This window comes from Chroicocephalus ridibundus, chromosome 4 (assembly GCF_963924245.1).
Source record: "Chroicocephalus ridibundus chromosome 4, bChrRid1.1, whole genome shotgun sequence".
NCBI lineage: Eukaryota > Metazoa > Chordata > Aves > Charadriiformes > Laridae > Chroicocephalus > Chroicocephalus ridibundus.
Window position 1 is genome coordinate 21541778 of NC_086287.1, and position 27579 is coordinate 21569356.

General features: G+C 41.1%; 1 protein-coding gene across 2 annotated transcripts in view; it reads left to right on the forward strand.

Annotated features, from left to right (window-relative positions):
• Positions 1 to 27579, forward strand: part of LRP5 (LDL receptor related protein 5) — a 165463-nt gene that overhangs the window by 128354 nt on the left and 9530 nt on the right. Inside the window, exons 13-21 of one of the 2 annotated variants that reach the window (XM_063331969.1) lie at positions 198 to 400; positions 2739 to 2950; positions 5148 to 5338; positions 10682 to 10891; positions 13781 to 13906; positions 16846 to 17082; positions 20529 to 20639; positions 24009 to 24254; positions 26679 to 26818. In XM_063331969.1, the coding sequence (XP_063188039.1) occupies positions 198 to 400; positions 2739 to 2950; positions 5148 to 5338; positions 10682 to 10891; positions 13781 to 13906; positions 16846 to 17082; positions 20529 to 20639; positions 24009 to 24254; positions 26679 to 26818 (1676 nt within the window). The remainder of the gene's footprint in view (positions 1 to 197; positions 401 to 2738; positions 2951 to 5147; positions 5339 to 10681; positions 10892 to 13780; positions 13907 to 16845; positions 17083 to 20528; positions 20640 to 24008; positions 24255 to 26678; positions 26819 to 27579) is intronic. The other variant, XM_063331970.1, reaches the window with a different exon arrangement.

Consider the following 27579-nt stretch of genomic DNA (forward strand, 5'->3'; position numbering starts at 1 on the left):
GTTTACCTCCAGCAGTACACAAAGAAACATTTTCAACTTAACAGCAAAAATCTCCAATTATTAATTACCTTAATTTTCCTTGTGGATATAATTGTCTCTCTGGGATTTTGTCCTAAATATTCTTTGTCTTTTGTGCGGGTGTATTTTTGACTGTGTGAGCTGCATTTTCTTACGCATTCCGTTTTGGCTTGTTTCAGCCCCCGCCAGCTTCCTGTTATTCAGCCAGAAATCTGCGATCAGCCGAATGATACCAGATGATCAGCAAAGTCCAGATATCATCCTGCCCGTGCATGGGCTCAGGAATGTCAAGGCTATTGATTATGATCCCTTAGATAAATTGATCTACTGGGTGGATGGACGTCAGAATATTATAAAAAGAGCCAAAGATGATGGCACTCAGGCAAGTTTACATGGTGTATGTAGTTCTGCGTCGGTCTTTTTGTGTGCTTTGCACTTTATGCTCAACTTTCCCTTTCTGTCCTGTGCACCAAGGATTCATCGATTTAAACTTTACTCTTGCCAGCACGTATTCATGTATATTCTATTTATATGTGAAAACTACTGAAGGCTTTTAGGATCGTGATTTTAATTTATACACAAAGAAGTGTAATGGAATAACAGCACATCATATGTATCTGAAACTCTAAGGCTTGAATCGCGATCTTTATTTAAGGATGGGCACTGAAGTAAGCCAGACCGACTGTTCATACTGATGACAGATAAATTATATTCTGAAATCAATATTGTGCATGCCAGCTGTCTGGTAACATTGTCATCGTTGTAAAAGGCTCTCAGAATGAAAACGCTCAGCTGTCCAAGCTGTAGTTAAACCCTGAGTGAATGTAGAGTTGAGTGCTGTGCCAGGTAGGGATAGGCTTAGCCGCATGCTTAATTGTTTTACTGAGGTGGGGGCATTATTCTTTTGCACTAGTTATTCACACAACAGTGGAAAGAAACGTCCTGTTCTTCCAGGCAGCGTTATGTGTTAACAGAGCTTAACTCCCAGGTCAAGATAACAGACTCTTTACAAACTATGGTTTGAGTAAGAAAAACGAAATGGAGAACGGACAAGTTATATTTTCTTAGTTCTTGGGCAGTCCTATCTAAACAATATGACATGATATCAGTGGAAGTGGACTGGTCTCTTCATGCATCAGCGGTTTTACGGTTTCCTTTAAAGGAAGAGATGACAATTTTATTTTTTGGCCATTACTTTTAAGATTGGGAGGAGGTATGTTGGGATGAGCAGCCACCTGGGTTGTGGATGAATTTTGAAGAACCTCTTGCTTTTTGGGATTATGGTAGGTGCTAATTGTTGTAGTCTAGCTTCTCTTTGGTACTTGCTAGGTGCAAATTGCAATGGAGGCTCATTTGCTCTGTGCTTTCCTCTGCCTTGGTCGCACAGCTTTGAAGATGCAGATCCCCTGCAAATTTTGAGTTTCCAATTTTCACCAACTATATTTACTTAATTTTGTTAAATCATGCTGCTTGCAGGTGATGCATATGAATTTCATACCTGGGTAATGTTACCTTTGATTTCAGGAAAATAATTATTTCTTTTTATTTCTAGGCACGCTGTCAAGAAAAAATAGGGGTAAAGCTTTATATAAAAAGAAAAAAGCCTGTATATCACTATGTAGAATTTGAAGGCTTAAAAACCAAATTGTGGAAATATAACTTTCCCAAATAATGCTGTGTTGGGTAATTCATTTGGCTTAAGCTGGGCACAGAATGGTGTCTTTAGCTTTCTTGAGCCATATGAACTTTTTCTGGTACTGTTCTTGTGTTTGGATTGGGAGTGCTGCGTGAGGACACTTAAGGAAGCCAATGCTTTCCCCTCACCGTTATCATGTCACCAGAAGCATTTCACTTCTCAAGGCTACTTTGGTGTTGGGAGTCCTGCCGGCAGTATTGCTATCCCAATGGCACTGGGATTGACTGTTAAGCTAGTGGAGCCTGTGTAACATTAAACAGAAAGATTATTTTCCTTTAGGGATTTTTTTATACACTCTAGCGCTCTTCACAGAAATAAGGTGTTGAAGTCTATGTTAGTATTCAACGTAGAGTTAAAAAGTGTAGTAAACAGTATGTTAGTTAGATTGGGAGGGGTTGAGGGTAACGATTCCAGGAACTTGGCAATAATGTCGAGTTTTGTAAGTTCCATCATAAAGACATGAGGGGCAAAGCAAGGTAATGTTGTTAGTATGGGTGTGAGGCAGAGAGGTAGCTGTTTGACATTTAAACGAACAGAACCAAGTTTCAATAAAGATTTTAGTTTTTAAGAGAAGTCAGGACTTAAAGAAAATCAATATTTACTACACTACAAATAATAAAGTTCAGGAGGCTTTGGCAAGAGATAGAGATTTGTTCATCTGACTGTATAACACTGCAGGTCTGGCCAGAAGGCTGCCTTGTTTCTTGCATTGTTTCATTCAAGATCGTTCCATGCATAAACATTCACTATAGTTTTCTTCCGTCTCCTGCTAGTTAGTTCTACTTATAGGAGGCCCCACAACTGCTTTCTGGGGAGTTTTGCATAATGGTACAAATATTGTCCAGATATTTTTCCTCTAATCCACAGTTTGAGTCAAATCCTTTTTTGTTAAGCTTTATTGCATTTCTTGTATTTGTTGTTTCCTTGTGGGTGGTTTTAGGTGTTCCTGGACCATCAAGTGGGTCTTCTTCAATAAATAATAAGAATAATTACTGGAAATTGTTCCCTGTATGTTTTCTTGCAGCCTTTCACTGTTATGAGTACTCCAAACCAAAGCCAGAACCCAGAGAAGCAGCCCCATGACCTCAGCATCGATATATACAGCCATACCTTGTACTGGACCTGTGAGGCCACAAATTCAGTCAATGTCCACAGGCTGAACGGCGAGTCAATTGGGATGGTGCTGCGAGGGGATCACGACAAGCCCAGAGCCATTGTAGTGAACGCAGAGCGAGGGTGAGATTGCTTTCTGTACCTTGTACAGAGCACTCTTGGGATGTATGTCAGCTGCGCGTGTGAATCTTGTGTTGCATCTGTGTATTTTAAAAGGGAGAATTTTTGCATGTTTTTTTATTCAGGATGTAGGTGACTGCTTGTTCCGTTCTGGCTTTTAGAGGTATCCAGCTTTCTCTTCCTGTTCTCTCCTTTGCTGCCTGCTCTAGTGTGCCGACTTAGAAGTTCACACAGCCACGTGGCTGGTTACAGTGAGGAACTAACCCCGGTGGGGAAGCGGGGCAAAACCACCTTATCCCGTTTGCTGCGTGAGTGCACAGCCCCACCACCTAATAGGAAAATCAGGAGAGTTTACACTGTGTTTGTATCAGCTGGGGATCTGGCTCATAAATGTTTGGTCTTCATAAAACATGTTTCCGGGAAAAAAAAGGGATCTCTCATATGATACAACTATTCCTGCTAATGTAACAGTATAAAGTTAAACACACAAACAAACCCCTTGTGTTCTATACATTTTAATGTTAGTTCTGTCTTGATGTGTATCTCAAAAACTTCTGAAATGAATTACAACAGATAGGATGCACTAGCGTGATTTCCCACTGGATGAAAATAGGTTGTTTTGCTGCAAGGCAGCAGACCCCACCTCCACTTCAGGTGGTTGGTAGCTTCATTCTTAGAGGTCAAAGATGGTCCTTTACTGTTCTTTTTAATGTTAGATGCTTAAATCCCAATTTGCTACTAAATGGCTTACCGTGTGCTTGCCAGATGTTGAATGACAATATTTAGTAACTGTGTGGATACAGTAGTACTCAGAGACTCTGTCTGGAGCATTTAGAAGATTGTTGTTTTATACAATACCCAGTGTACTCTGCACAGTTCAAAAGCTGGTGTGGGGAGAGGGGGATTAGAGGAAGGATTCTAATCTTATTGGGACTAAGTCACTTGGACATAGTTTGTATTTATAAAAGCTTATCTGCTTTCTCCATTAAAATGGGTGTTTGGGTTTGTTGATCTCTAAAACTCTCAAATCTTCTAGTCAGGTTTTCAAATGATTTAAAGATAAATCTCTTTAAGAAATTCTTTACTCAGGAAGAAATTCTTTACTGTGAGGGTGGTGAGGCACTGGAACATGTTGCCCAGGGAAGTTGTGACTGCCCCATCCCTGGAAGTTGTTCAAGGCCAGGCTGGATGGGGCTTTGATCAGCCTGGTCTAGTGGGAGGTGTCCCTGCCCAGGGCAGGGGGGTTGGAACTAGATGATCTTTAAGGTCCCTTCCAACCCGAACCATTTTGTGGTTCTTTTCAAATTAAAGGAGGAAAAGATGGAGGAGAGACTGTTCTGAACACTGTGACTACCTGTGAGAGCTGAATGAGCGATCTGCGTACTGAACTTCTGCCTTAATTCCAGAAATCCTTCCCTCCACCTCTTCCTTGGCTACAGGTTCTGACTGCTGCCTCTCCTCCTTGTTTCACCACTGAAGGCCATGCAGCAGTGTAGCCCACTGTATTAGGGAGTTCACCCAAGTTATGCACCACTGAAAAAATGGTGGACTTTTCCCTGAGGGAGTTCTCAGTTCATCATGTGGGTGCGCAACCCCTTTTTTACTATGCAGGGGGAGCGCAGAGACTGCTTCTGTTTGCAGCTGAACTGGCTTAGGCAGATAGAAAGAATTCTTGGAACTTGGACATCAGGAACATGCCATCCTCAGTTGTTCTTCCTTCTGTGATCTTTGCTCCTCTCGAGTTTGGTAGGAACTTTTGCTTACTGAGAAGAAAGGCAACCCAGAAGGAGAGGAGGTGACGGTTAATGTTTTTTTTGTCAGAAAGAGCTGCTGGGCTTTGAATCGCAGGTGGGGACAGCTTTATCCAAGGACAGTTGCAGAAAGCCTGTGCTAGTCTCTTATAACCGCCTCCTCCACTGCAGGTACAGTGCTGCCGGTGCAGCGGTGCTGGCTGCCGAGGCATTTTATGGCCTGGTGTTTTAAGGACAAATGCTATTGATTTCAGGCTGTCTCAGTATACCGGTTAGCAAATGTTTGGGGTTCTGCAGCTGACAGATCTGGATCTTTGGAGCTGGGAGCAGCAGTCACTGCAGTCATCCCTGCCTAAACTATTCCCACTTACAATGTAGAACCTGTGTGCAAAGGTGAGTTGCCTCCCTTGCGAAGCTCTCAGTTCAGCGGCGGGTGTCTCTGTTCTCAGGTACATGTACTTCACCAACATGCAAGAGCGAGCTCCCAAGATTGAGCGTGCAGCCCTTGATGGCACAGAGAGAGAAGTGCTTTTTACAACTGGGTTGATCCGACCGGTAGCACTGGTGATTGACAACAAACTTGAAAAGCTTTTCTGGGTGGATGCGGATCTGAAGCGCATCGAAAGCTGTGACTTGTCAGGTATGTGGTATGCAGTTAAACATTTGGAGCGGAGTGTGTGTGTGTGTTTAGGACATCGTTCCCTCTTTGATGCTGACCCCAGTAATTTCTGTCCCCACTGTTGCCAGTTCTGTGTAGGCAGTCACAGATAACAGTTCCTGGTGGGCTCCGGTCTTTGATGTGATTGGAATAAACATGTCTGTAATGATCACCACCCTCCAAGAGAGCCATTTGACTTTTGATATGTTCTTGAAGGCAATTCTTGCAAGATCAGATTTAAATAGGTGTTGCCAGTCATGGAACCCCTAAATCACCCACACCATGCCTTTTTGGTTTTCCTTATGGTTTGAAAAGTTTGCATAACTCTTCAATTTTTCTTTCTCTGGAGTTTATAGCTTAGTAAATCAAGGTAGCTTGAAAAACAAACAGAAAGAAGGGGAATGGCTTTCTTCCAAGACGGATGATAAGGCAGCTCATCTGGAATACCAGTGTTGCAGAACAGTGGAGAAAGGTCAACTCATTGCAGTTTTTCCATATTAGTAAAATAAAGCATTACTCAATGTCCATAGCAAAAGATCTTAGAGATCACTGTTCATCGTTGACTTTTAAAAGCACTTGATAGTGCTGAAGAAGTGGAGAAATGGGATCACTCATCTGGTGAGCAGTACAGCACAGAGGATCCAATGGCCCTACTTTCTGACTCGTGATTTCTTCTCTCATCAGCATCTGTTTATCAAGAAATGAAACTCCTAAAGGAAGTGCAGAGAGAAGTGAGCAATTATGAGGGAGTAGAAGCTGGGCTGTTTTAGTGATTGGCATCTGCCATAAAATGCTGATTCTCCAATTTTTTGCAGCTCTTCTCTTCTTGCCATGGAGTCACATCCTTCCCTTGTAGTGAGACAATGAACTAAAACAGGAGAAAACTGTTCACTTTTTTCAAGGACAGTTCACTTTTGAGCACCTAAAACTGACTCAAGGTCGGACTCGGGTCACTTCTGCCAGACAGGGCATAAAAACATGAAACTGGAGCTGGGAAGGTAAAGCAGCCCATGTCTTTCCTCAGTTATCAAGCTGGATAGGGGGGTACTGGCAAACGGCCTGTGTAGCCACAAAATGTCCAATCCAGGATAGGCATCAGAGAAGCTACAAAAATTTGTAGGTGAAAAGAAGACAGGAGGGAGACGAGGCTTGACAAACAACCCATGTGTGAGAAGGAGAGGTTGACAGAGTGGGACACGTAACACAAAATGCATCAGAGATACTGAGAGGGGTTTGTCTCGTGATGAAAGGAGAAGTGCTGTAGGAGGAAATCCGGAAGTAAAAGGACAAGACAGAAAAGCAGCACATCATGCAGGTATTGTAGCTGAAGTGGTATCCACAAACGCAAGAAAGAGAGACGAGGCACTAAAGAAGATTGTGTGGAAATCATACGGTTTGGGAGAGCGGGAACATACCAGGGAGAAGTTACTGAATTGAGGAGGGAGGAGGGGATCAATAACTAGTGCTGCTACTGATAAAATTTGACCCCCATGTAATAGGAAGCCATATTACTTAATGAGGCTGTAGCATACAGTGGACCTAGCTATGCATATGTCTTCTACTTGTACGTTCATAAGCATCCTTTTTTCCCCTTGGATTTAACAGGCATGCAAGGTTGAGTCACAGCTGGCAGATGGGAGCGGGCAGGGGGCAAGTGCTTCTTGCTTGTCACGTTGCAGGTTGGAAGACAGACTGTGTCCTTGCATAATACAGAGCAAAATGCTGAGGAGTCTGTTTAATATTGTTTTAGATCTAAACCTTGAATGAATAAGACCTGACAATAGGATTTAAGTAAACCGATACGTGAACAAATCAGCAGCTAGGCCATCACATGCTGGTAGTTGTATCCTGTGATTGCAGTCTCCTTTGTATGCATTCTTCCTTTTCGTGACATTAAAACTCCATGTAAGGTTATATTTCCATACTTGATGCATGTTTTAATCCAATTCTTTGTGTCTTTTTACAGGGAAGACTAAACTTTCTCCGGTTAATATTGAACCAAAGCTTTTAGTGCACATTTATTTGATTCACAGCTAAAGAATCAAACCCTATAACTAAGATAAAAGCAGGGGAAAGATACAGGATTAAAAGAAAACAATGTTTATTAGCTAGAAGATATGTATCATGTAGCCAGAAGACTATTGATTGTATTTGATCTAGCTGAGCTCACTGTCATTTGATTCACTGAACTGTTGATTTTTTAAATGAGTTAACCGCGTGTTTTTATTTTAAAATATTTTGCAGTCTTGCAGCACAACTTTAGAAAAAATATGACAGCCAAAGTTACATTGCTTGAATTAGTTCCTCTAAAAAGTATTTTCTGAGCAAAATATTTTAAAATGGGCACATATTAGCAAAAGGATTTTAGCGTAAACTGAGGCTGCTGAATAAATTGGACCCAAATTGTGTATAGCATCCTTCATGGCAATTAGTCTAGTCTAGACAACCTTATTCCCTTTTAGGCTTGGAGAGATGACGTGATTATGGGGGTTTCTGAAGCTTGCAGTACACCCTGATTACAGCATCCTGCTAAATCAAGGAATAACTTCAGGTGTCCAATGCCCAGCTTCCAGAGAGGGACGAAAGAGCTATAAACCTGTCTAACAGTTTTCTCTATGAGATTCTTGAATTTTTTTCTTTGGAGTTGTTGATGCTTTTTAGACGTTCATAAACTATTTGCAAATAACTTGTCTGCCACACCAGTCAACTAAAAAGTAGTGTTTTACATTATTGTTGAAGTGACAGGAAAAGCTATGAAATGGTTGCAGAGAAAACATACTTTGTTTTCAATTAGACTTCAAATAGCGGAATTGTGTCCTTCCAGCTTGCTGTTCTTCACATTTAACTATTGATTTCCATCTTGAAAAGACTACATATCTGTTTCATTCTAGGAATCAAAGTATTTAATTACTATGGAAATTGGACACTTCTTTACTTGTAACATGTTTTCTCTTCTTTTTTCTAACAATATCTGTTGAAAATATCCTTTTATTTGTTCAGATAGAGTTTTTCGTTTTGATCATTCTTCTAAACAACAATTTAATGGTGTCATCCAATGCTATAGGTGCCCTTTGCCTCTCCTTTTAAAAGTATTCATTAGTAATTTGGACAGTTGTTTACTTAAGATCAAATCCAACTTAATTATAGTATAGATTAATCACCTTACGAGTGCTATCTCCAGCACCTTCCCAAACCACCCATGTTCAGCTTTTTGCAGATGAGGGAGAAAAAAGATGATGCTTGATGTACACCCCCAAAAACTGTATCCTGTTTTAGGCCTGGATTTGGGAGACTGTTCAAACAGTCTAGGATTCTAGCAGGACTGCTGTCTTGCAAGCGTCACCTGACACCTCATGAAGGATGCCTTCAGGATATCCTTCAGGAAACCAGCTTGCCTTTTACATCTAAATGGATGAGCAATTTAACATTTAAAAAAGTCAAGAATGTTGAAGGAGTTTGCTTTATATCAAACTGAAATGAGGCTTTCCTATTCTTGTGGTATCTTGAATGCAGCTGACAAGTGTGCTTTTGGGTCAAAATGTGAGACTTAGTCTGGCAGAAGGACAGCCGTCTTTGAAAATCCGGTGACACTGAAGTTCATAGGAGCTAAGGGTGCTCAGCAGGATGGAGGGCAGATGAACAAAGTGCCCTGTGCTTTGTTCACCGAGAACCTTCTTCTGTCAAAATGTTTCCTAGTATTTCTAAATTTTCTTTCTAAGGTTCTAAAAGAACATCTCAGGAACTGCATTGCTTGAGAGTAGTACTAAGGGTCAGGTTTAGTGCCCATTTAGTGAAATTAGTGCAGGTGCATCTCTTCTGTTCTTGTACTCTTTTGAAGAGTAAAACCCGGTGGTACGTTGGAAATGTGTACAATAATAGACACGTCAGCCTCCAACCAGGACTGTACTGTCACATACAGTTCATGCAGGTTTCTTCGGAAAATGAAATGAAACAAAGACGTCTTCCTCATGGGTTTGGAAACAAAAGAAATTCAGGGCTAAAGAACTAAACCCCCTCCCCAATTCCAAGTCCAAGAATTTCTGATGTCTCTACAACTAAATTTGATTTGAATGCACACTGTTTCTCAGTGACAGTCAACTAAGAGTCATTGCAGGCAATAATTTTATGTGCAAAACTAATAGAATCTGTAATTGAAATAAACGTTACATTCTTATGCTTGGCTGAGCTCTGTGTAATTTATGCAGCAAATTAGTTGAATCCAGTGGTCATAGCATTTTTATTATGTATCCAGATTCTCTAATCTCTTTTTGTGTAGATATTAAAAATGTCTATTTTTTACATGCAAGCAGACATAAGGTCTTTATTCCAAAATGAAATAAAAGAGCAGAAGAAGCACCAAGTTGTGATTCTCTTTTGATTCCTTATCTTTAAAATCAAATATATCCAGTATACGTAGGCATACACAGCCTGAAAATGGTTTCTGTGAATTAACAGAATAATTTGGAATCCCTAGACAAGCAAAACAAAAGCAACACTTAAATGCCACTAAGTGTAGGGCAGCACACAGTAGAAGACTGCAAGCAATTAAAGTTAAAAGCGGTCATAAGTGCATTTGTACTTACACTGGTTTTCACACGTTGGCTGAGAGCAGATTTTTACACGTTTCTGTAGAGCAGAAAACCTGAGCATTTGACAGTGTTCCTGTTTAAGAGCATATTGAGATACTTGGAGCTTGGGTTTTCTGGTTGGTTACTGAACTAAAAAGAGAAGATGAAGGAAGAAGCGTGGCTGTTAGAATATGAGCTTCTCTTTCATGACCATATCTCTGTGGTTGTGATACAGCATATGACAGGGTTTGTGTACTTGCTTCTGCCTTTGCATGATGAACGTGTTTTATTTGAGTAACGGCAGTGAAGCTAATTGGTTGTATTTCACTCTTGCTTGTAGATTGCAACAAAGGGTACAGCTTGGTGTGTGAATGTATTGTAAAAATTTTGGCCCAAGAGCCGAGTCTGTATCGGTGACACAGGCTTTTAGGGACTGTACACATATAACAAAGCACGTCAACGTGAGGCTGATCATGGCTGGCTGACCAGCCAGCGTATGAAAGGATGAGCTGTGTTTCATGTTGTATCTGCTTGCCCTCATAATATGACAACTGGTCGCATTTACCTGAGGTGAGGCTGAACAAGCAGAGCCTTGGTCTGCATAGGCAGGTAAAGACAATGTCTGTATAGATAACTATTTTCAGCGTTTGCTTTGCTTTGCTTTGCTTTGCTTCTGTTTTAGTTGGGTTTTTTTTTTTTAAGATATGAGTTAAAAGTCAACTGGTGTAAAACTAGTCTTTGTTTTTGTTGATCTCAGGTGCTAACCGCGTGACCCTGGAGGACTCCAACATCCTTCAGCCAATGGGACTCACCGTGCTGGGGAATCACTTATATTGGATCGATCGTCAGCAGCAGATGATTGAGAGGGTGGAGAAAGTGAACGGGTACAAAAGGACTAGAATTCAAGGCCGAATTGCTCACCTGACAGGCATTCATGCTGTGGAAGAGCTTGATATGGAGGAATTCTGTAAGTTTGTTTCAATAGCTGATGTCTCTCAGTCTTGGTCACTGTCTCTCAAGTCCTTATCCAGCTGAATATTGTAATAAAGTTGGCCAGTGGTCTTCAAGTAAGCCATGGAGTGCTTTCGACTTGGCCAGTCGGGATCCTAGAAAAGGAGGAGAAACAAGTTGCTTGTTCTTCTCCAGAGGAGTATTTCTGCACAACTAGAATATGTGATTTCATGACGCTTAGTTATTGCTTTGTGCAAGCTCATATGATACTGAGTTTACTCTAAAAGCTACTTATAATTATGGCCGTTAATTTTTTAAGTACAACCAAATAATAAGAATTGGAAAAATCTTTTAAAAGAAAGAAAAGGATTGTACTTGCCTTTTCTCCAGTGGTTTCTGACGTCTGTGTAAAGCACGACTGGTTTGACTCAGCACGAATGATGATTTAAAATCCTCCAGTGAGGGAGGGAGAATGGGCAGGAAGCTCCTGTAATGAATTATTGTGGATATGGAATTTCTCTTCCATCAGAGGTGGAGCCATTTTAGGTGCACTCTTCTGAAAGGGGTCATGCATGCAGGACCTTCTTTTTCTGGACTGGTGGTCCAAGTTCCTGTGGTCTGAGGGAGAGTGCAGAAACCTCTTAAAGTAGTCACTCCTCATAATGACAACTTCCAGCTGCTACTGCTTAATAGGAATATAAAAGAGAATATAAAGGCAGAAACAAGATGTGGGAAACAGAGGACTAATGCCAATGGCCTCTTTAAACTTTGTTGCCTGTGATGGGTTCTCTTACATAGGGAGGGTACGTTTGCATATAATGCTTTAATTTTCAGAAGAAATTACTCCACAACCCTCTGTGCCGCATACATTGATTTCTGTGATAGCTGAAAGTATTTTCAAACTTGCTGTTACGGTTTGAAAACCCATAACAATTTATTGTCATTAATTATTCTATCACCTGATGACCTCTCCCCACCCAGGAAGGGGAATTGGGGAAAGCAAGGAAACACGAGGGTTGAAATATAGATAAATTTAATAGGATAAGACTCAGTATTTAACAATAATACTAAAGAAGCAGTATTGATCCCAATACTAATATAAGATGTACGGTAATTATACCCAGCCAATTCTATCAGCAGGAAGCTGTGCGCTGCCGGCAGGGACAACAAATGTTGGACACTGCGAGTGCAACAGCTTCAGGAGGAAGGGAAGGGCTCAGGGGCCCAGCACCGGGGCAAGAAGTTCTCTGGATTGCGGCCATCAAGGGAGAGAGCAAACTATGCAGCAAACTTTCTAATTTATATTGAATGTGATGTTAATAGCATAAAATAATCCTGTTAGGCGGCCTGGGTCAAGCGCCCAGACCTCGCTCCTCCTCATCCCTGCACCTGACAAAGCTCGAAAACACCGAGACCTTGAATCCCACATAGCCTAGCTGGCTAGAAAGTAAATATTTTCAGGAATTCAGACACTAGGATCTTCTAAAAGTGCAGTTTCCCAAGCATTAGAAGAGAAATTAGTCCTGTGTTGCTCAAACCAAGACACTTGCCTATGTGGGTAAGCTGTAACAAACACGGTAGCATCAGTATTTAAACCGTAGTGGATTCTTTGTGCTAATCCTCATCCAGATGTCCTTTTTCCTTTTACAATACTCAAGTTTTCCTTCTGTGCCATTTCTCATATTCTTAGTGTACTTCTAAGATAATAATGATGCAGAAAGAAATTTTTCTTTAATTCTCAGCACTGTTAAAAGATTACTTTACATCCCACGCGGGTTTTTTTAAAATGTTTATTTTTTATGGCAAGAGTACTGTTTCTTCTGTACTGTTTCTTCTAAGTCACGCTAAAAAGAATCACTTTTTGCAGCTGAAAACTGTCCTACATAGGTGACTTCTGTTACAACAGGGGAGTAAAAATACATATACACAAGTATAGACGCACGCACTTTCTCTGCTAGCAACCCATGCCTCGAACAGTAATGTCTCCAACACTGGATTAAATTAATGGATTTGTTAAAGGCGAAAGCAGGTTGCTGAGAAGCCTGAACAGATGGAAAACAACTTTGTCACAGAAGTTATGATATCTATACCATTTCTTCCCCGTGGAAGTTTTTGGTCCTTACTAGCAGTAAAGAACGCATTGCTCAGCAGCGTCACAAATAACACAGGCTGTAGCCCCACAGATCGCTCCAGCAGATGCTCAGCCGTCAGCTCGAATGAGCAGGCAGGAGACCGGGTCTCTGCTGACTCTGTTGGGCTGGGGTCCTCAGACAGTGACCTTACTTCTCCGTGCCTGTTTCTTACCCACCGAATGCTCATTTACAGTGATTCTATTAGGAGCTCTCAGGTACTCAGTGCCTCTGGGTAACTGATTTGGGAATAAAACCGTGTAGCTTCCTGTCTTTAAAAATAATAAAAAAAACCCACCTGTGTGTGCTTATATTGCAGTTTTGTGAGTAACAGGGAAGCGGAGGGGCTAGATATTAAGAGCTCTTTAAGATTAAAGAAGAATTCCCGAGGGGTTTGGGGGTTGGTATTCTGTAGCAACGTATGTTAATATGGCTACCTTAGAAATGCAGGTGGGACGTCTAGATATGCTGTAAATGCAGCCTTCTCAAACCTGCCTTCTCATTCCTCTTCACCTGAGCGCCCGAGTTCTTTTCAGAAGTCCTTTAAAGGTTTCCACATCACCCTGACTGTGAGAAACACAGTCCTTACGAAGTAGTAAATCAGCTTCTGAGCACCGAACTGAAAAATCCTGCATTTATCTTCCTGTTAATTAGTAGCGAAATCTTGGTTACTTAAACAGAAGTGGTCTGCAGGTGTTGTTGGGAGTTTGCCCTAGCTAGGAGTAGTTACAATTTCTTTTATGCTATCTAATACTCTTTCCTGTGTGTTTCTCCAGCTGCACATCCATGCTCCCGTGACAACGGTGGGTGTTCACACATCTGCATCGCCAAAGGGGATGGGACTCCACGATGTTCGTGCCCTGAGCACCTTGTGCTCCTACAGAATCTCTTAACATGTGGAGGTGAGTCATGTTTAACAGTCATGAGCAACATTTTATATCAGAAAAGATAAGGGTTGAGGTTGCATTCCAGTCCAAAATGTGGATTTCCACACAGTGTTTTCCTACACATGGTGTGTTGCATCGTGTTAAATTGGCCTTTGATTCTCCTACCAACTGCTTTCTGCTTCAGTTTTGGGACACGTGTGACACTTTGTTGTAAGCGGAATATTCCTGTTTGACCTTAAAATACATACACCCTCTACTGACATTTTTATAATTTTATGATGTGACAGGTTTGTGCTTTAAACAAATGCTTGTAAGATGATGTTGCGTCAACCCGTGATTACCTAGCAGCGTATGATTCCCACAGTGTGATACTCCAGTCTTTCAAATGAATTTGGCCTCGTAACACGAAACACTGTACTGTCGAGTTATGAAATGTAGGCCAAAAGCTCCATTCCAGTCCTTTTTATTAAGGTTGCTCTCCTCTTTCCACGTGGCAGGCTTCATTTAGACTTCCCTTTCACAATCCCAGGATTTTTGAAAATGGTAACGTTACACTTGCAGCAGGGATTAAAAACAAAACAACAAAAAAAATTGTTTCTTTTTGGGAGTCATCATGTCTTAAATCATTCGGCTCTCTTGGTCCTTGTGACTTCTTTTTATGTATTCATTTTGCTGTAGATTTCATTTTCTGGCTGAACTCTGACCTCCCATGGGACAGACTTTTCCATTATAAACGGTTTTCTTTTCCATGACCACAACACGCTATGTGGTTTTAGAGCAGTGGTGATTACATCTGCGGAGGGGGTGGAATCAATCTACTTCCATTTCTTGCTGTACTGTTGTTGCGCAATGTAGGCAATGAGAGATTCTGCCATCCCACTCCTTTGTTGTCTTCAGCTTTAAATCTAAAAATTAAGGGGCCTCTATTTCAGCATCTTGTTTTTTTATTCTAATCCTCACCTAAGCCTGCAACAACTTTTTAACCTATCTTGTCTGCTGTAGCAGCAGCCAATAGCCAGTATTTCAAAATAGATTAATAGCTATTTTGTCTGGAGAACATTTGCCCATGTACCCTTATGAATGCTCTTGACGAGTTTTTAAATGCGAGCTTGTGTCAGCCGAGTGCAACCGTAATGCAACATTAAATATGGCTCTAAATGCAGGAGTAGTAATCTGTTGAATTATCTAAACAGCACACTCATATCAAAACTTAATTCAAGAATTATCTTAATATGTGCATCTGGCATCTTTATCTTACCTACAGCTGTCAGGTCACTGGCTACATTTGTAATTCTCAGATTGCTACACCAAATACTCATAAATCAGAAACTTAAAAATCATAAAATTTTCAAAAAATCAAATGCATTTGGATTTTTATTTGCATTTTGTTTTTCAAGCTCTTGACTATACTTGAGTCTCGTTCTCGAACATTTCTCCCTAATGAAGAAATTAAGAATGTAATTGCATGGATCTAGGATCTGTAACACCACCCTCAGGAGAAAAATACTCATCCAAAAGTCTTGTCGTTGGTTACAACTGAGAAGCTTTCCTTATGCTGGGTTCTTTGTGAAGTCCATTCCTGAGCCTGAATGTTAATAAAAGCTGATTGGGTTTCCAGAGGAGTGTTACCATCCAGTGTCAGAGCACCCCTCCGGCTTGCTCGATGTTGTTCACAGACAGGGTACGACGTGGTACTCTGTTAATCCAAGTGGTAAAACGTCTACTTAGAGCATTAGCTGGCCACACCTGCTGTGGGGGCTAGTTACTGCCTCTGTTAACTGATTTAATTACGTCACAGGGATTTGACCCAGCAGCTTTGGAAATCAGTGGAAAGGTATCTGTTTGCTGCAGCGGTGTTTTGAGATGGCCCCCTCATTTTGAACATAACTAACTGCTACTGATGGGGATGCTACTAACTGAAGGGACTTACACATCGACTGTTTCTTTCATCGATACTGATGGTGAAAAAGTGTGTGATTTGCTGTATGTAAGAATTAGAAGCATTTTTTTGCAATACATTCTTTATCTGGATTGTCTTTTGACATTCTGAAGAAAGCAACTACGAATGCCTTATTACAGCATAATTGTTGCACCTCTACATGAGGTTGCAGCTGCTGCTTCATGCTATCAATGTGTGATTGCAACCTGAGCAGCAGTATGGAAGTGGAATGGATCGATGCCAGGATCTTGGGGTCCACGAAAAGTCAAATTTGAAGGAAGTCCTAGCTTTGTTAGGTCCAGCAAACATAAAAATGGCTGCGCATAAGGTCCAGGGTTCTGTCTCCGACCATAGTGAAAGAACGTAAGATCAGGGCAGGCCTACAGTGCTCCTCAGACTACTCTCTGAACCTCCACTGACCTGCAGCCCAGAGACTTTCTAGCAAGAGGATTCAGCTTAATGTTTAACAGGCCTTTACAGATATTTTTTCCCCATTCATATTTTTCAATCCGTATTTGACTTGGAAATTTGTTTGTGGAGAAACCACAGGAAAAACAGAGAAACAGATATTGTGAAAGCACATGTTCTATGTTTTAGGGGTATGCATTGCCAATTAACCCAATGGGCCAGGTTTTTTTATGAAGAATTGTTCCAGGCTGATATAATTGCAGGGATTAGAATTGTGTAGAATGTGCTTTGCAGTCAGAAATTGAGTATTCATTTGAATTTATGTGTATGACAGTGTCTTCCAAAAGGTGGCTGTTAGAGCCAAAGTCAGTATTTGTAGTTCCTGTCCTTAGTTCAGTGCTCACATGCTAGAGCAAGTTTCTTCAATCAGCACGCATCCAGTTTTTGTTATGAAGTTGGCAAAATCTCATTCCCTATGCAAAATCATGTTTTCGTCTTTGCTGGAATCTTAATATTGTCACAGAAGAACTTCAGTCCGTCACATTTTTACTCTGTTGCGAGGGCTAAAATTGAGTATACAAATGGGATTTGTTTTCTCTTTCTCCAGAACCTCCAACTTGTTCCCCAGACCAGTTTACCTGTGCAACTGGAGAGATCGACTGTATCCCAATGGCATGGCGGTGTGATGGATTTCCAGAGTGTGATGACCAGAGTGATGAAGATAGTTGCCCCATATGCTCTGCATCCCAGTTCCAGTGTGAGAAAGGACAGTGTATTGATGCACACTTGCGGTGTAATGGAGAAATTGACTGCCAAGATAAATCAGATGAAGCAGATTGTGATAGTAAGATTAATTTTCCCAAACTCATGGGTCTAACATAAGCATCCATTTGGGATTCTAACAGTTCTTTTTATATATATATATATATATGAATTTTAGTTTCAAATGGTGAAAAACAGCCTTAACCATAAGCCTAACTAAGCTATCCACTGATTCTGTCTTTATTTCCCTCTTTCTTACTCTGTTGTTCAAATTAAACTTCTCTGTAGCTACATAAATTGTTGACCATGTAACTATAGATATGGGGGAGGTTGGGGAGGAGAGTATCTTTAATCCATATTAAGAATGAAAACAGGAAAGAAACTGGCGGAGCATACTTTTTTTTGCTGCATAAATACCATTTTGACTTCCACTGTTTCCACTGTGTCTACTTCACCTTCAGACAGTGGTCACTGCAAGGTGCCACAGGGAGGAAGAGGTGGACTTAAACCTGTGGCTGAATTGGCTGTTCTGAGAGTTCGGTTTTAGCAAGCTGATGCTTGTAGTCCTGGATGTATCTTTCTATGAGAAATCTGTGGAACAACATCCAAGGAACTCTTGCAGCTAGAGCTGCTTTGTATGCAGTCAGTTGTAGGATCTGGGTCCAAGAGAGAAACATGGACGGGTGCATTTGTATCATCCCTTGGTTGATGGGACAACGTGCATGTTCTGTCTTTAGGACCAAGGGATAGCTGAAACAGACACTTGACTATGAGCTGGCACCATGGCATCTTATTATTATACAAAATTTCAGGAGCCTATACAGTAGCATCACTCTTGCCCTATGAAGCCTCAGGACCCTTGGCTCTACCCACTCAGTGGCTAACCGTTGCCACTGGGTGTCATGATTTGGGCTGGACTCGCCAATGACAAGATGACAGATGCTTTCCCCCACCTCTCGCTCCAAGGAGAGGAAGAAGAGAGATAGAGAGATTTATGAGTTTAGAAAAAACTGAACTACTTTAATGAAATATTAATAATATAATAAAAAGGAAAATACTGAAATAGATACTATATATGCATACAAAACCGTACCAAGTTCCCAGGAAGATGTCACCGGCAGGCACTGGGGAAGTTCCAGACAGGATGGATGGGAACTGGATTCCGGAACACACTGATCGGGATCAAAAGCAGACAGGGTCTTCCTCAGACGTCAGTCATTGCCCCAAACCAGGACGCTGGGCCAGCAGAGTGGATTTTTTTGGATTTGCAATGTCTTCTGTAACTCTGATACCGGACACCAGAACATCAGTACCTTCTTTGCAAACAGGTTCCTGTCTTTCTTGTGGGAGGTGATGCTTACTACCTGTACTGCTTCATCAAGAGGCTCTGCTTTGTCCACCATGGAGCCCATATGCAGTGTAACGCTGCCGTTACCCACACACGGTCAAAGTGCAATGTGCATTTGGTCATCTCCCTGTGAAATGGTGGGCACTGCTAAGCAAACTTAATGCCAATGTTCCTAGTACTGTGTGAACTGTAGGCACCTGCCTTGCCCTGCACGGCCCCTTTGAGGGCACAGAGGAGCTTTACCATCTAGTCTAGAATAGTTGAAGACATGTTTCTTCAGCAGTTGAATACTGAGTGGTTGTATCCCTAGTCTTCTGCGAGCACTTGGGCCACCCGTGGTTAGACTTCTGTCCAGGATGCTGTCTGACTCTTCCCTAGAAGGGCTATGAACGTACGCAGTGTCCAGGAGGAGGGAGGGAGATGTGGCAAACATGGCCTCTATAGTCCTCAGGAATCTTTACAGGCCAAGGCCTGAGTGTGTTCCTAAGAAAAATAAAACCCCTAGGCCTTTCTCATCCCTTAGCATGTGTCAGCCTATAACCCACTGTGTTGGGGAAAGGGAAGGTGGTATATAGTACGTTCTTGTTCTTTAGGTGAGGTTTATTAAGGTGGTGACGCTAACTGGGCTTAACAGAACTTTTCTACTATGCCTTACGCATCAGAGGAATTGCCTTCTGGTCAGAGCAGTGGCAATCACTGTCTTTCCATAGATCTAAGTTCAATGCCTTGATTCTGTCAGAAGCTGCTTCTCCTGTCCCCTGGTTTCCCAAGGCATGCTTTTGAAGAGTTGAATCTGAAGCATTGGCTCTGGGGTTGCAGACTATGACTGGAAGTGGACAAATAAACATCCCTGGATACGTTCGTGGTTCTTATTCCACATCTTCAAGACTATGACTTTCATCTTCTTGAATTTACCGTGGCACTGCTAGCTGGTCCTCTCATACCCAGTGGAAGTCAGAAGGTTAACAATCTTTTGATACTGCAACTGGATTACCATGCCACTGAAGAACCTTCATCTCCTGGACAACACAGGTTCAGTGTGCCAAGTTGTCCATTGTTGGATCAAGAAGAAATAAGGAGTCCAACAAGGCAGGACAGCAAGAGAAAACAAGGCATCTAACAAGGGAAAGGATATTAAGACAGAAGTCTTGATGAAAAACAAAGGAGCAGCAGACAGTTGCAAGAATAAGTAGAGGGCTGGCAGTCATTGCCAAATAGGAAAGTGCTCACTTGCTCACTTGGCCCTTCTCGTAATGCAAGAACCTAAGTGGTGTGGTGGGAGCTCTAGATGCTTTTAGAGCCTACTATAAACATGTGTGTGTGTTATATGCACTGTAGGACCTTGTGGAACCGCATCCAGCTTACTAGGGGCGTAACAATCCAAATCGGGAGCTGATGCATTTGGAGCTTCTAGCTAATAATAATTTAGTTCTCTTAGACAAGAACTGCTCTGCAAACTGGACCGTGGCAAAGTATGTATGGCTGTTCAGGAGGTCCATTTCACAGCACCACCAGTGCTGTGATACAAAACATGAACGTGGATCTTCTCCTCCAGAAGGAAAGAATCTTTCCTCTTTTTACATTAAACAACCTATACTGTGAACCTAGCAGGATTGCTGGTTACTAGCCCTCGTAAAACAGTATCTTTACTGATGATTTAAAATGCTTTGACTCGACAGAGATTCCAAAGATAATTAAGTTCTTTTTGCTGAAACAGGCTTCTGCATATAGGTAAGAAATTTAGTAGTTATTTAGCAAGGTTATATTGTACAGGGCTACATAGGATAGCATAGACTATATAAGGCTTTATAATATGCCAAGTTACTACATTTTTGTTAACATGTCAGATGATCGGCTTCACTTTGTTAGTTATTGTAGGAGATTCTTGCTGATCTGATCCTAGTTTTGCCCTAGCAGGACCAATTCGACAAAGGATGGGGAGTTACTGGGATCCGAATTTCATTTTAGCCCCACTGAGTAGGATGTATAACAACAAGAAGGAAGAATCAGAGACGTGCAGACTTGCATTTTACCCACAGCAGCAAAGCAGGTGTTCTAGTGCCTACCTGGTCATAATATAAAATGCAATGCATCTTCATGTCTTACTTCTTTTGGTTTTCTTAAGATGCTCAAATGCTCCCATACAAGTAGTACTTAATCTTTTCTTTCTTTCTGTGCAGCAATTTGTCTACCCAATCAGTTCCGATGTGCAAGCGGCCAGTGCATCCTCCTGAAGCAACAGTGTGACTCCTTTCCAGATTGCCTTGACGGTTCTGATGAGCTGATGTGTGGTGAGATGTCTTTCCTTGAGATTCAAGCGCTGTATTCAGGCGTAATGTCCTACATCCCTATGCAGAGCCCCGGTCTTTGCATAGCAAGATTCTTTCAGGGAAGCCCAGTGAATCTTGGCCAGATACTCTCCCAGCTGTATTTGGCTGCTTTTCCTTTGGACTGGGCAGCAAAAGAGTGTGAGCTTGCAGCATGGTGTAGCAAGTCTGTAATGCTGTTATTCTAGGTAATGCAGGAACAGCAGTAATGAAGATGAACTGAAATCCCAACGTTACTGCAAGCTAGGGATACAACACGGCCTTGTTTAAACAGGCCTTCAGATCTATACACAGGGGGACCTGATTCTACTCTCCTCGGATAGTAGAGCAGAGCTGCTCTACCTGCAGAGATAGCTTGCAGAGCTGCTGCCGCTCTTGGGGTGGCTTTTAAAAATGTGCAGCCCTATCCACTGCAAGTACAGGGTCAAGCTGAAGGCTGATTATGTGGAGGAACTAGCATGCAGTAAGCAAGTGTCTACATGTGACTACAAGCTGGTCTCTTACAGTGCAGGTAGGAAAAGAATATAAGGAGAGACCTTTCCCTTTGCTGGAGAAAATGTTACTTTGAATTGTCACGGCAGTAGGTACATACAAGTTACAGGCATGCTAACAGCAGTTGCTGTATTAGTCCGTAGCTGAGTCTGTTATTTTGTAGTCTGAAGCGGACAGTAAAATTCGCTCACTTATGCTTTGCTCGCAGCTTCCCTCTTCTTGCACCATTGGGGTGACTAGTGCATGAAGTTTTCAGGGAATGGGGCGGATAAAGGAAGCATTTCTGACCCTCTGCTGTGCTCTCATGAGACCCCACCTGAAGTATTGTGTCCAGCTCTGGGACCCCCAACATAAGAAGGACATGGACCTGTTGGAGTGCATCCCGAGGAGGGCCACAAAGATGATCGGGGGCTGGAGCACCTCTCCTATGGGGACAGGCTGAGAGAGTTGGGGTTGTTCAGCCTGGAGAAGAGAAGGCTCTGGGGAGACCTTATAGCAGCCTTTCAGTACCTAAATGGCGCCTACAGGAAAGATAAGGAGGGACTCTTTATCAGGGAGTGTAGTGATATGATGGGGGTTAATGGTTTTAAACAGCAAGAGGGTAGATTTAGATGAGATATTAGGAAGAAATTCTTTACTGTGAGGGTGGTGAGACACTGGAACAGGTTGCCCAGGGAAGTTGTGACTGCCCCATCCCTGGAAGTGTTCAAGGTCAGGCTGGATGGGGCTTTGAGCAGCCTGGTCTAGTGGGAGGTGTCCCTGTCCATGGCAGGGGGGGTTGTAACTAGATGATCTTTAAGATCCCTCCCAACCCGAACCATTCTATGATTTAGTAGCTCACGAGTGGTTAAGTAAAATAGTTGGAACATAGCCTTTTAGAACAAAAGCAAATAAATGTGCTGATCTGTCAGTAATTTGTTCTGAACAAATGCCTTGTGTTGGGTTTGTGTAAAGAAATGCTGCACTTTGCTTTGTTATGTTGCCTATAGGACCTTGCTAATTGCAAAGTTTTTAATATCTTAGAGTTTTGTCAGGTTTTGAAGCCCCATTTGTCAGAAGCTGTGCCGCTGCTGGGATGAGAGGAAGGATCACCACGTCTGGTCAGGGTATCCTTGTTCCTTCCTTCCATCCTCACAGTGGGTACAGCAAAGAAAAGTGTATTTCATGAGCAAGAGTGGTGAAAGAATTCCAAATGGTGAATAGAAGAAAAGGCTAAAAGAATGGCAAAAAAAATATGTTTATCTCTCCTGTTGGACATTTCAGACTGAAGACACTTCTCATGCTTCTCCCACAATTTCCATTTATCTTTCAGCTCTCATCCAGTTCCCCCAATTCCCTGGATAATGTAAATAATGTAAAGCCACTTCTTCCTTTTCTTTTTTTTTTTTTTTTTTTTAGTTTATTTTCACAAACATTTGTGCTGCTAAGTTAATGCACTTGTTTCCTGTTTGCACTTTGGGTCCAGTCCTGCAATTAGGTCTTAACTGATTTAAATGTGTCTTTACGTAGACAGAAGACTGTCTTCTCTGGAGTCTCTTTGTGGAACAAAGGTGGTTTCTTGCTTGACTGAGGGAAAGAACTCAAGTAGGGAATAAAAATGATTGCTGCTTTCTAGATAAGGATCTTGCATTCAAAAGAAGCTAGGTTTAACAAAAATGAGAATTGTGTGTTTTAAATTAGCTAGAATATGTTTTAATTTTGGCTTTACTTTTTTTCTGATATCATACCTGAAATAATCTGACTCTTTGAAAGTTAGGGCTGTAGCTGACATAAAAGCTGTCATGCACTAATAAGTGTGAAAAGTAGATAAAGACTTTAAGACAGAAATTAATTCTTGATGCTGAGCTGTTAAGAGTTTTTTGGTAGATCTTTGTATTTCCTTTATGTTCCTTCTCAAATTTCAGTTGTTTTTCCCCAGAACCACTGGGGAAAAATTTTATGAAGTGAAGGCGTGAATCTTACATGAACCATTTCGCTTCTTACAACTTTATTAAGGGGGGAAGGGGTCTGTAGTTTGATCTGAACATGTAAAATTGATAGATTTTGGACCAGGTTTTTTGATTTTTCGCTTTATGAATAAATATATTTGTGTACGTAAAGAAATAAGATTATAAATGTTGTGTGAATCACGTGGCAAAATCATTTTCACTGAAGCAAGTCACATATGCAAAAAACATAGAGGTCCCAGGTTTATTTGGCAAGAATTTTGAATGTGTTACCCATAGTCAGAGGGAGATGCCATTGAGCTCCTCTCAAATTTTGCAGCAGTTTTTATTATTTAACATTGGGCTTATATAGGAGAAAAAGAAATAAGTAGAAAGTATTTGAGGTATTCTGGATTGTGTTTTCTTTCCAATTTGTAAGGGTTTTTTTGGAGAGCAAGTCATATTTTAGGATGGAAAAGTGTTCTATTTTAAGGCCCATATTAGCTAGGAAGACATGCACTGCTTAATACATATGGTAGTTTTCCTACTGGTAAAATCTTTTAATTTTTTTATGTTATTGGCCAGCTCAAATGGCTTTTGAGAGAGCAGATTCCTCTCTGATTAAGGACTTCATGTATATAAGTAAACCTGTTACGAGATGAAATGCTAGACAGAAAGGAGAGTACCTTGCTAATACTGCCTTAAATACATGGAGGGGAAGAGGAGGCACGAAGTCTTGTGTGTTGAATCAGAATATATGGAGTTACAGATGCCTGGGTTTGATGCAGATAATTTGAAAGACACTGCCTGAATGACTGTGAGCTGACTGATTTGCTGCACAAGCTCCAGGCCAGCAAAATATATATTGCCCTGTCTCTAATGACCTCTTTTTTTTTTTTTCCTCCTCTTTTTCCAGAAAAAACAAAGCCAGCCTCAGATGAGTCACAGCCACACAGTAGTGCCATCGGTCCTGTCATTGGTATAATACTGTCACTTTTTGTCATGGGAGGAATGTACTTTGTTTGCCAACGAGTGGTGTGTCAGCGCTACGCTGGGCCCAACAGTCCTTTTCCACACGAGTATGTCAGTGGCACCCCTCACGTCCCTCTTAATTTTATTGCTCCAGGAAGTTCTCAACATGGCACTTTTACTGGTAAGGATGGTAAGGACCTTGCATCTAATCAGTACCATTACATTGTCTGGATTTGGGGTTTTAAAGGTTATTAAGAGTGCTAGATGCGGAGTTCTCAAAGAGCAGAAATTGGATGTTGTTGATCTGCTCGGTGGTTTTGGTACGAATCTGTCATTTGGATTAGATATGCAAAAACTATTAGATGCATTTCATTAGGCATCTTGCCAGATTTTCAAATGCAATTTTCGTGCTAGGCTGCATCTGCATAGGTATCTATCTTTTTGATAGAAAATCTACAGTATTTTGCCAGTGAAAACATCCTCTTTAAATAGTTCATTCTGGTGTATGTAATAGAGCCTGGGTTTTGCATAGTACTTCTCACCTAAGGCCTGCGAAACACTATGAAGAGTCGTGAACCATGTGCAATATTGAAAACTAAAAAAGCATGTGCCGTTCAGTGTTCTGGTGAGAGCCCTGTTGAGTTGTTCTTTGTTTCTTGTACTCAGATGTCCTTGTTTCTGTCCTGCCCATTAAAGGTCTTTACACGGTTTTGTCCTGTCTGCTGCGGATAGATTGGGTTATTCCACAGTGGAAAGACGCAGAGGAAAGAAGGTGAAGCAGATTAGGTTACTATAATACAAAAAAGCAGGAGATAAATGTCCCTCCCCAAAGTTACACCAGCAAACGTGGAGGAACACAAGCAGTTTGGGTGTATTTTTGTAGAATGGCTGCTCGTTGCCTCAAGTGTAATGAAGACATCCCCGTTGGTTTAGCCCGTCTCTGAGACAGCTTTCCTGTTCGCTTTTGGACAAGTATTTATTCTCTCTGTGTCTCAGTCGTTCATCTGTAAAACAGCAAAGCTTCTCTACGTCGCAAAGGACTCAAAGCATCCATTCAGAGAAGTGCACGCAGCTATGATGCTGAGATCGAAGGAGGACTTGAAGTATACATAAAAGCTTCAGACATTCAGCTAATAGATAAGAACCCAGAAACCTCATATACACATCAAAGTAAACACTTAAATGATGTACCTCAAATTATTTTACAAATGTAAAATATACTTTTCATAGAGGAAGTAACAAATTCTTAACTACAAAGCCCTGAGAAGAAAGAATATCTCTTCATGTTATTCAGGAAGCTGGAAAGTAAATGTTCACCTGATAACCTGCCAGGCAGGGTCAGAATACAAGAAATCCATAGTTTGGAGTGCTTGGAGTCTGCTTTTCATTCCAGATGAAAATCAGATAGATGGTAAAACAAATGAAAAGATGTAGCACTTCTTCATATTAAATAAGTTTTTGAGATGAGCTAATTGTTGTTTTCTTCTAGCCATGGCTTTGAAGATAGCTAGATGCAAGTTAGGTTTAGCCTTTCTCACACTTCAATGACTATGGTCAGCTGTTCCTGCTTAAATTATGTTTTTATGGTTATCAAGAGATTTTTGTGGTAGGAAATAAAATTTGAGGATTAAATCATTGCAGGTGAAATCTTTGCAGTGGTGTTTTAAATTGGACTTTTTTAATTAAAGCAAGTATCAGTGTTTTTTGTCTGTATGTCTTTAGGTGCTAAACTTAAGATTTCATTTTGATTCTCATTCGTATTTGTTAGTTTTTTCTAATCCATATTGCCGTGACAAGTTACAACAGCTGAAAATATTACCATTGATTTTAATTCTAAAGAAAAGACATAGATTCCTAGTGTCGTGGCATTTCCAAAAAAGATAAATAGTCATGAATGATGATCATAAATAGAGTCACTCTGCTTGTAATAAATACTTCCTGCGTCCGAAAAATTTCTGAAACTTCCCAAACTAAACTCTTGCATCAGCACTGAATAGTCTGACAGGAAAAAGCTGGAAATGTATTGTCTGATTTAAGTGTACATTGAAGTAAAACAGATTGGAGAATGTTGTCTTCCCTTTTCCGGTCACTCAGGTTTCCTTCCTTTTGCCTCTGCTGATTTTCAGTTTAAGCAGTGATTTTTTTCAGCAAATTTATTCAGTAAATTAATTTTTGCTGTTGTTCATGTACTTACAATTGAATTTCTTTGGATGGAAATGAAAACTTTGGAGGTCTCTAGCTTGTTTTTCGTGGGCAATGTATAATGGGTTTTTTTGCAAATGCCTGAGTTTGGTTAATTGGAAAATTTCTTAGTTGATGATTTGGGTGAAAAGTTTCGGTCAGCTGTTCTAGAGATTCCTTTCTCAGTAGAGTGTGGGAGCAGGTTGTGAGGAGTTCAGTGCTGCAGTAAGACTATAGGTCTGGGGGTGAGATGTTTTCTTCACAAAATGTGTTGTTCCTTGTGATCCTGAAGTTTTTACATAAAACACTGTTCCTAAAGTGACAACCAGTAGCATTGCATGGGTTTGCCAAGCTGTGGATTTGTTTCCTGTTTTGCATTGGTAGATAAAATTGTGGTTTACTTAATGTTGTTTTCCTCTCTGTCTCACTGCAGGCATCTCTTGTGGAAAGTCCATGATTAGCTCCATGAGTCTCATGGGAGGAAGCAGTGGTGCCCCCTTATATGACAGAAACCATGTTACTGGAGCCTCTTCGAGTAGCTCATCAAGCACTAAAGCCACTTTCTACCCACAGGTATGTCTTGAAAATATACCTGTGAGTTAAGTATCTCCCACTTCTGAAGAAAAGGAAGATGAAAATTGGTGCTACTAAGTAGAATGTTAATAACGTTTTTTCTTGGGTGTTACAGTCTGACACCCACTGAAGTTCACAAAAAGGCTTTGTTGTAGTCCATCAGGATTACACAATGCTATATAGTGTCCAAAATGTTTTGTTATTAGAATAATACTCAACGGGGTTGTTCCTTGGCACTTCTTCTTTCTTCACTCCCTTGGAGATGGTACCTCTTTGTTCTTTGTAAACTCTGATGTCAGTGGCCCAGTGACATTTTGCACTGCGTAATGCTGCAGGCACACAGGGAATAAAAAGACAAACAAGATGTGACAGGACTGGAATGCAAACCCATAAGGAACAAGCTTGGCTTGCTGTTTAGATAAAGCGTCGATTGTTGATTCAGAAAACCAACTGCATGCACTGGGAGAAAACATTGGTACCAGCAGAGCTTTCCTTGCTTGGTTTTTTTCAGCTGTATTTTAGCTCCATTTCTGGCTTTCAGCTGTTGGAAGTGACAGGTTTTTAGTCCCCGTATCAGTGTTTCATGAATTCAAATATGTATAGTATGTTTCTCTAAGAATATGTAAAAGAGACATACAGAGGTTACAGTTTGCCAGTATTTTGTCATATGATGGTTTTTTCCTTAGTGCGTCTGAGCAATACATACATTCAGTCTTCTCTTCACGCAAGCTTGCGTTACCTTCTCAATGAAGCCATCAAGC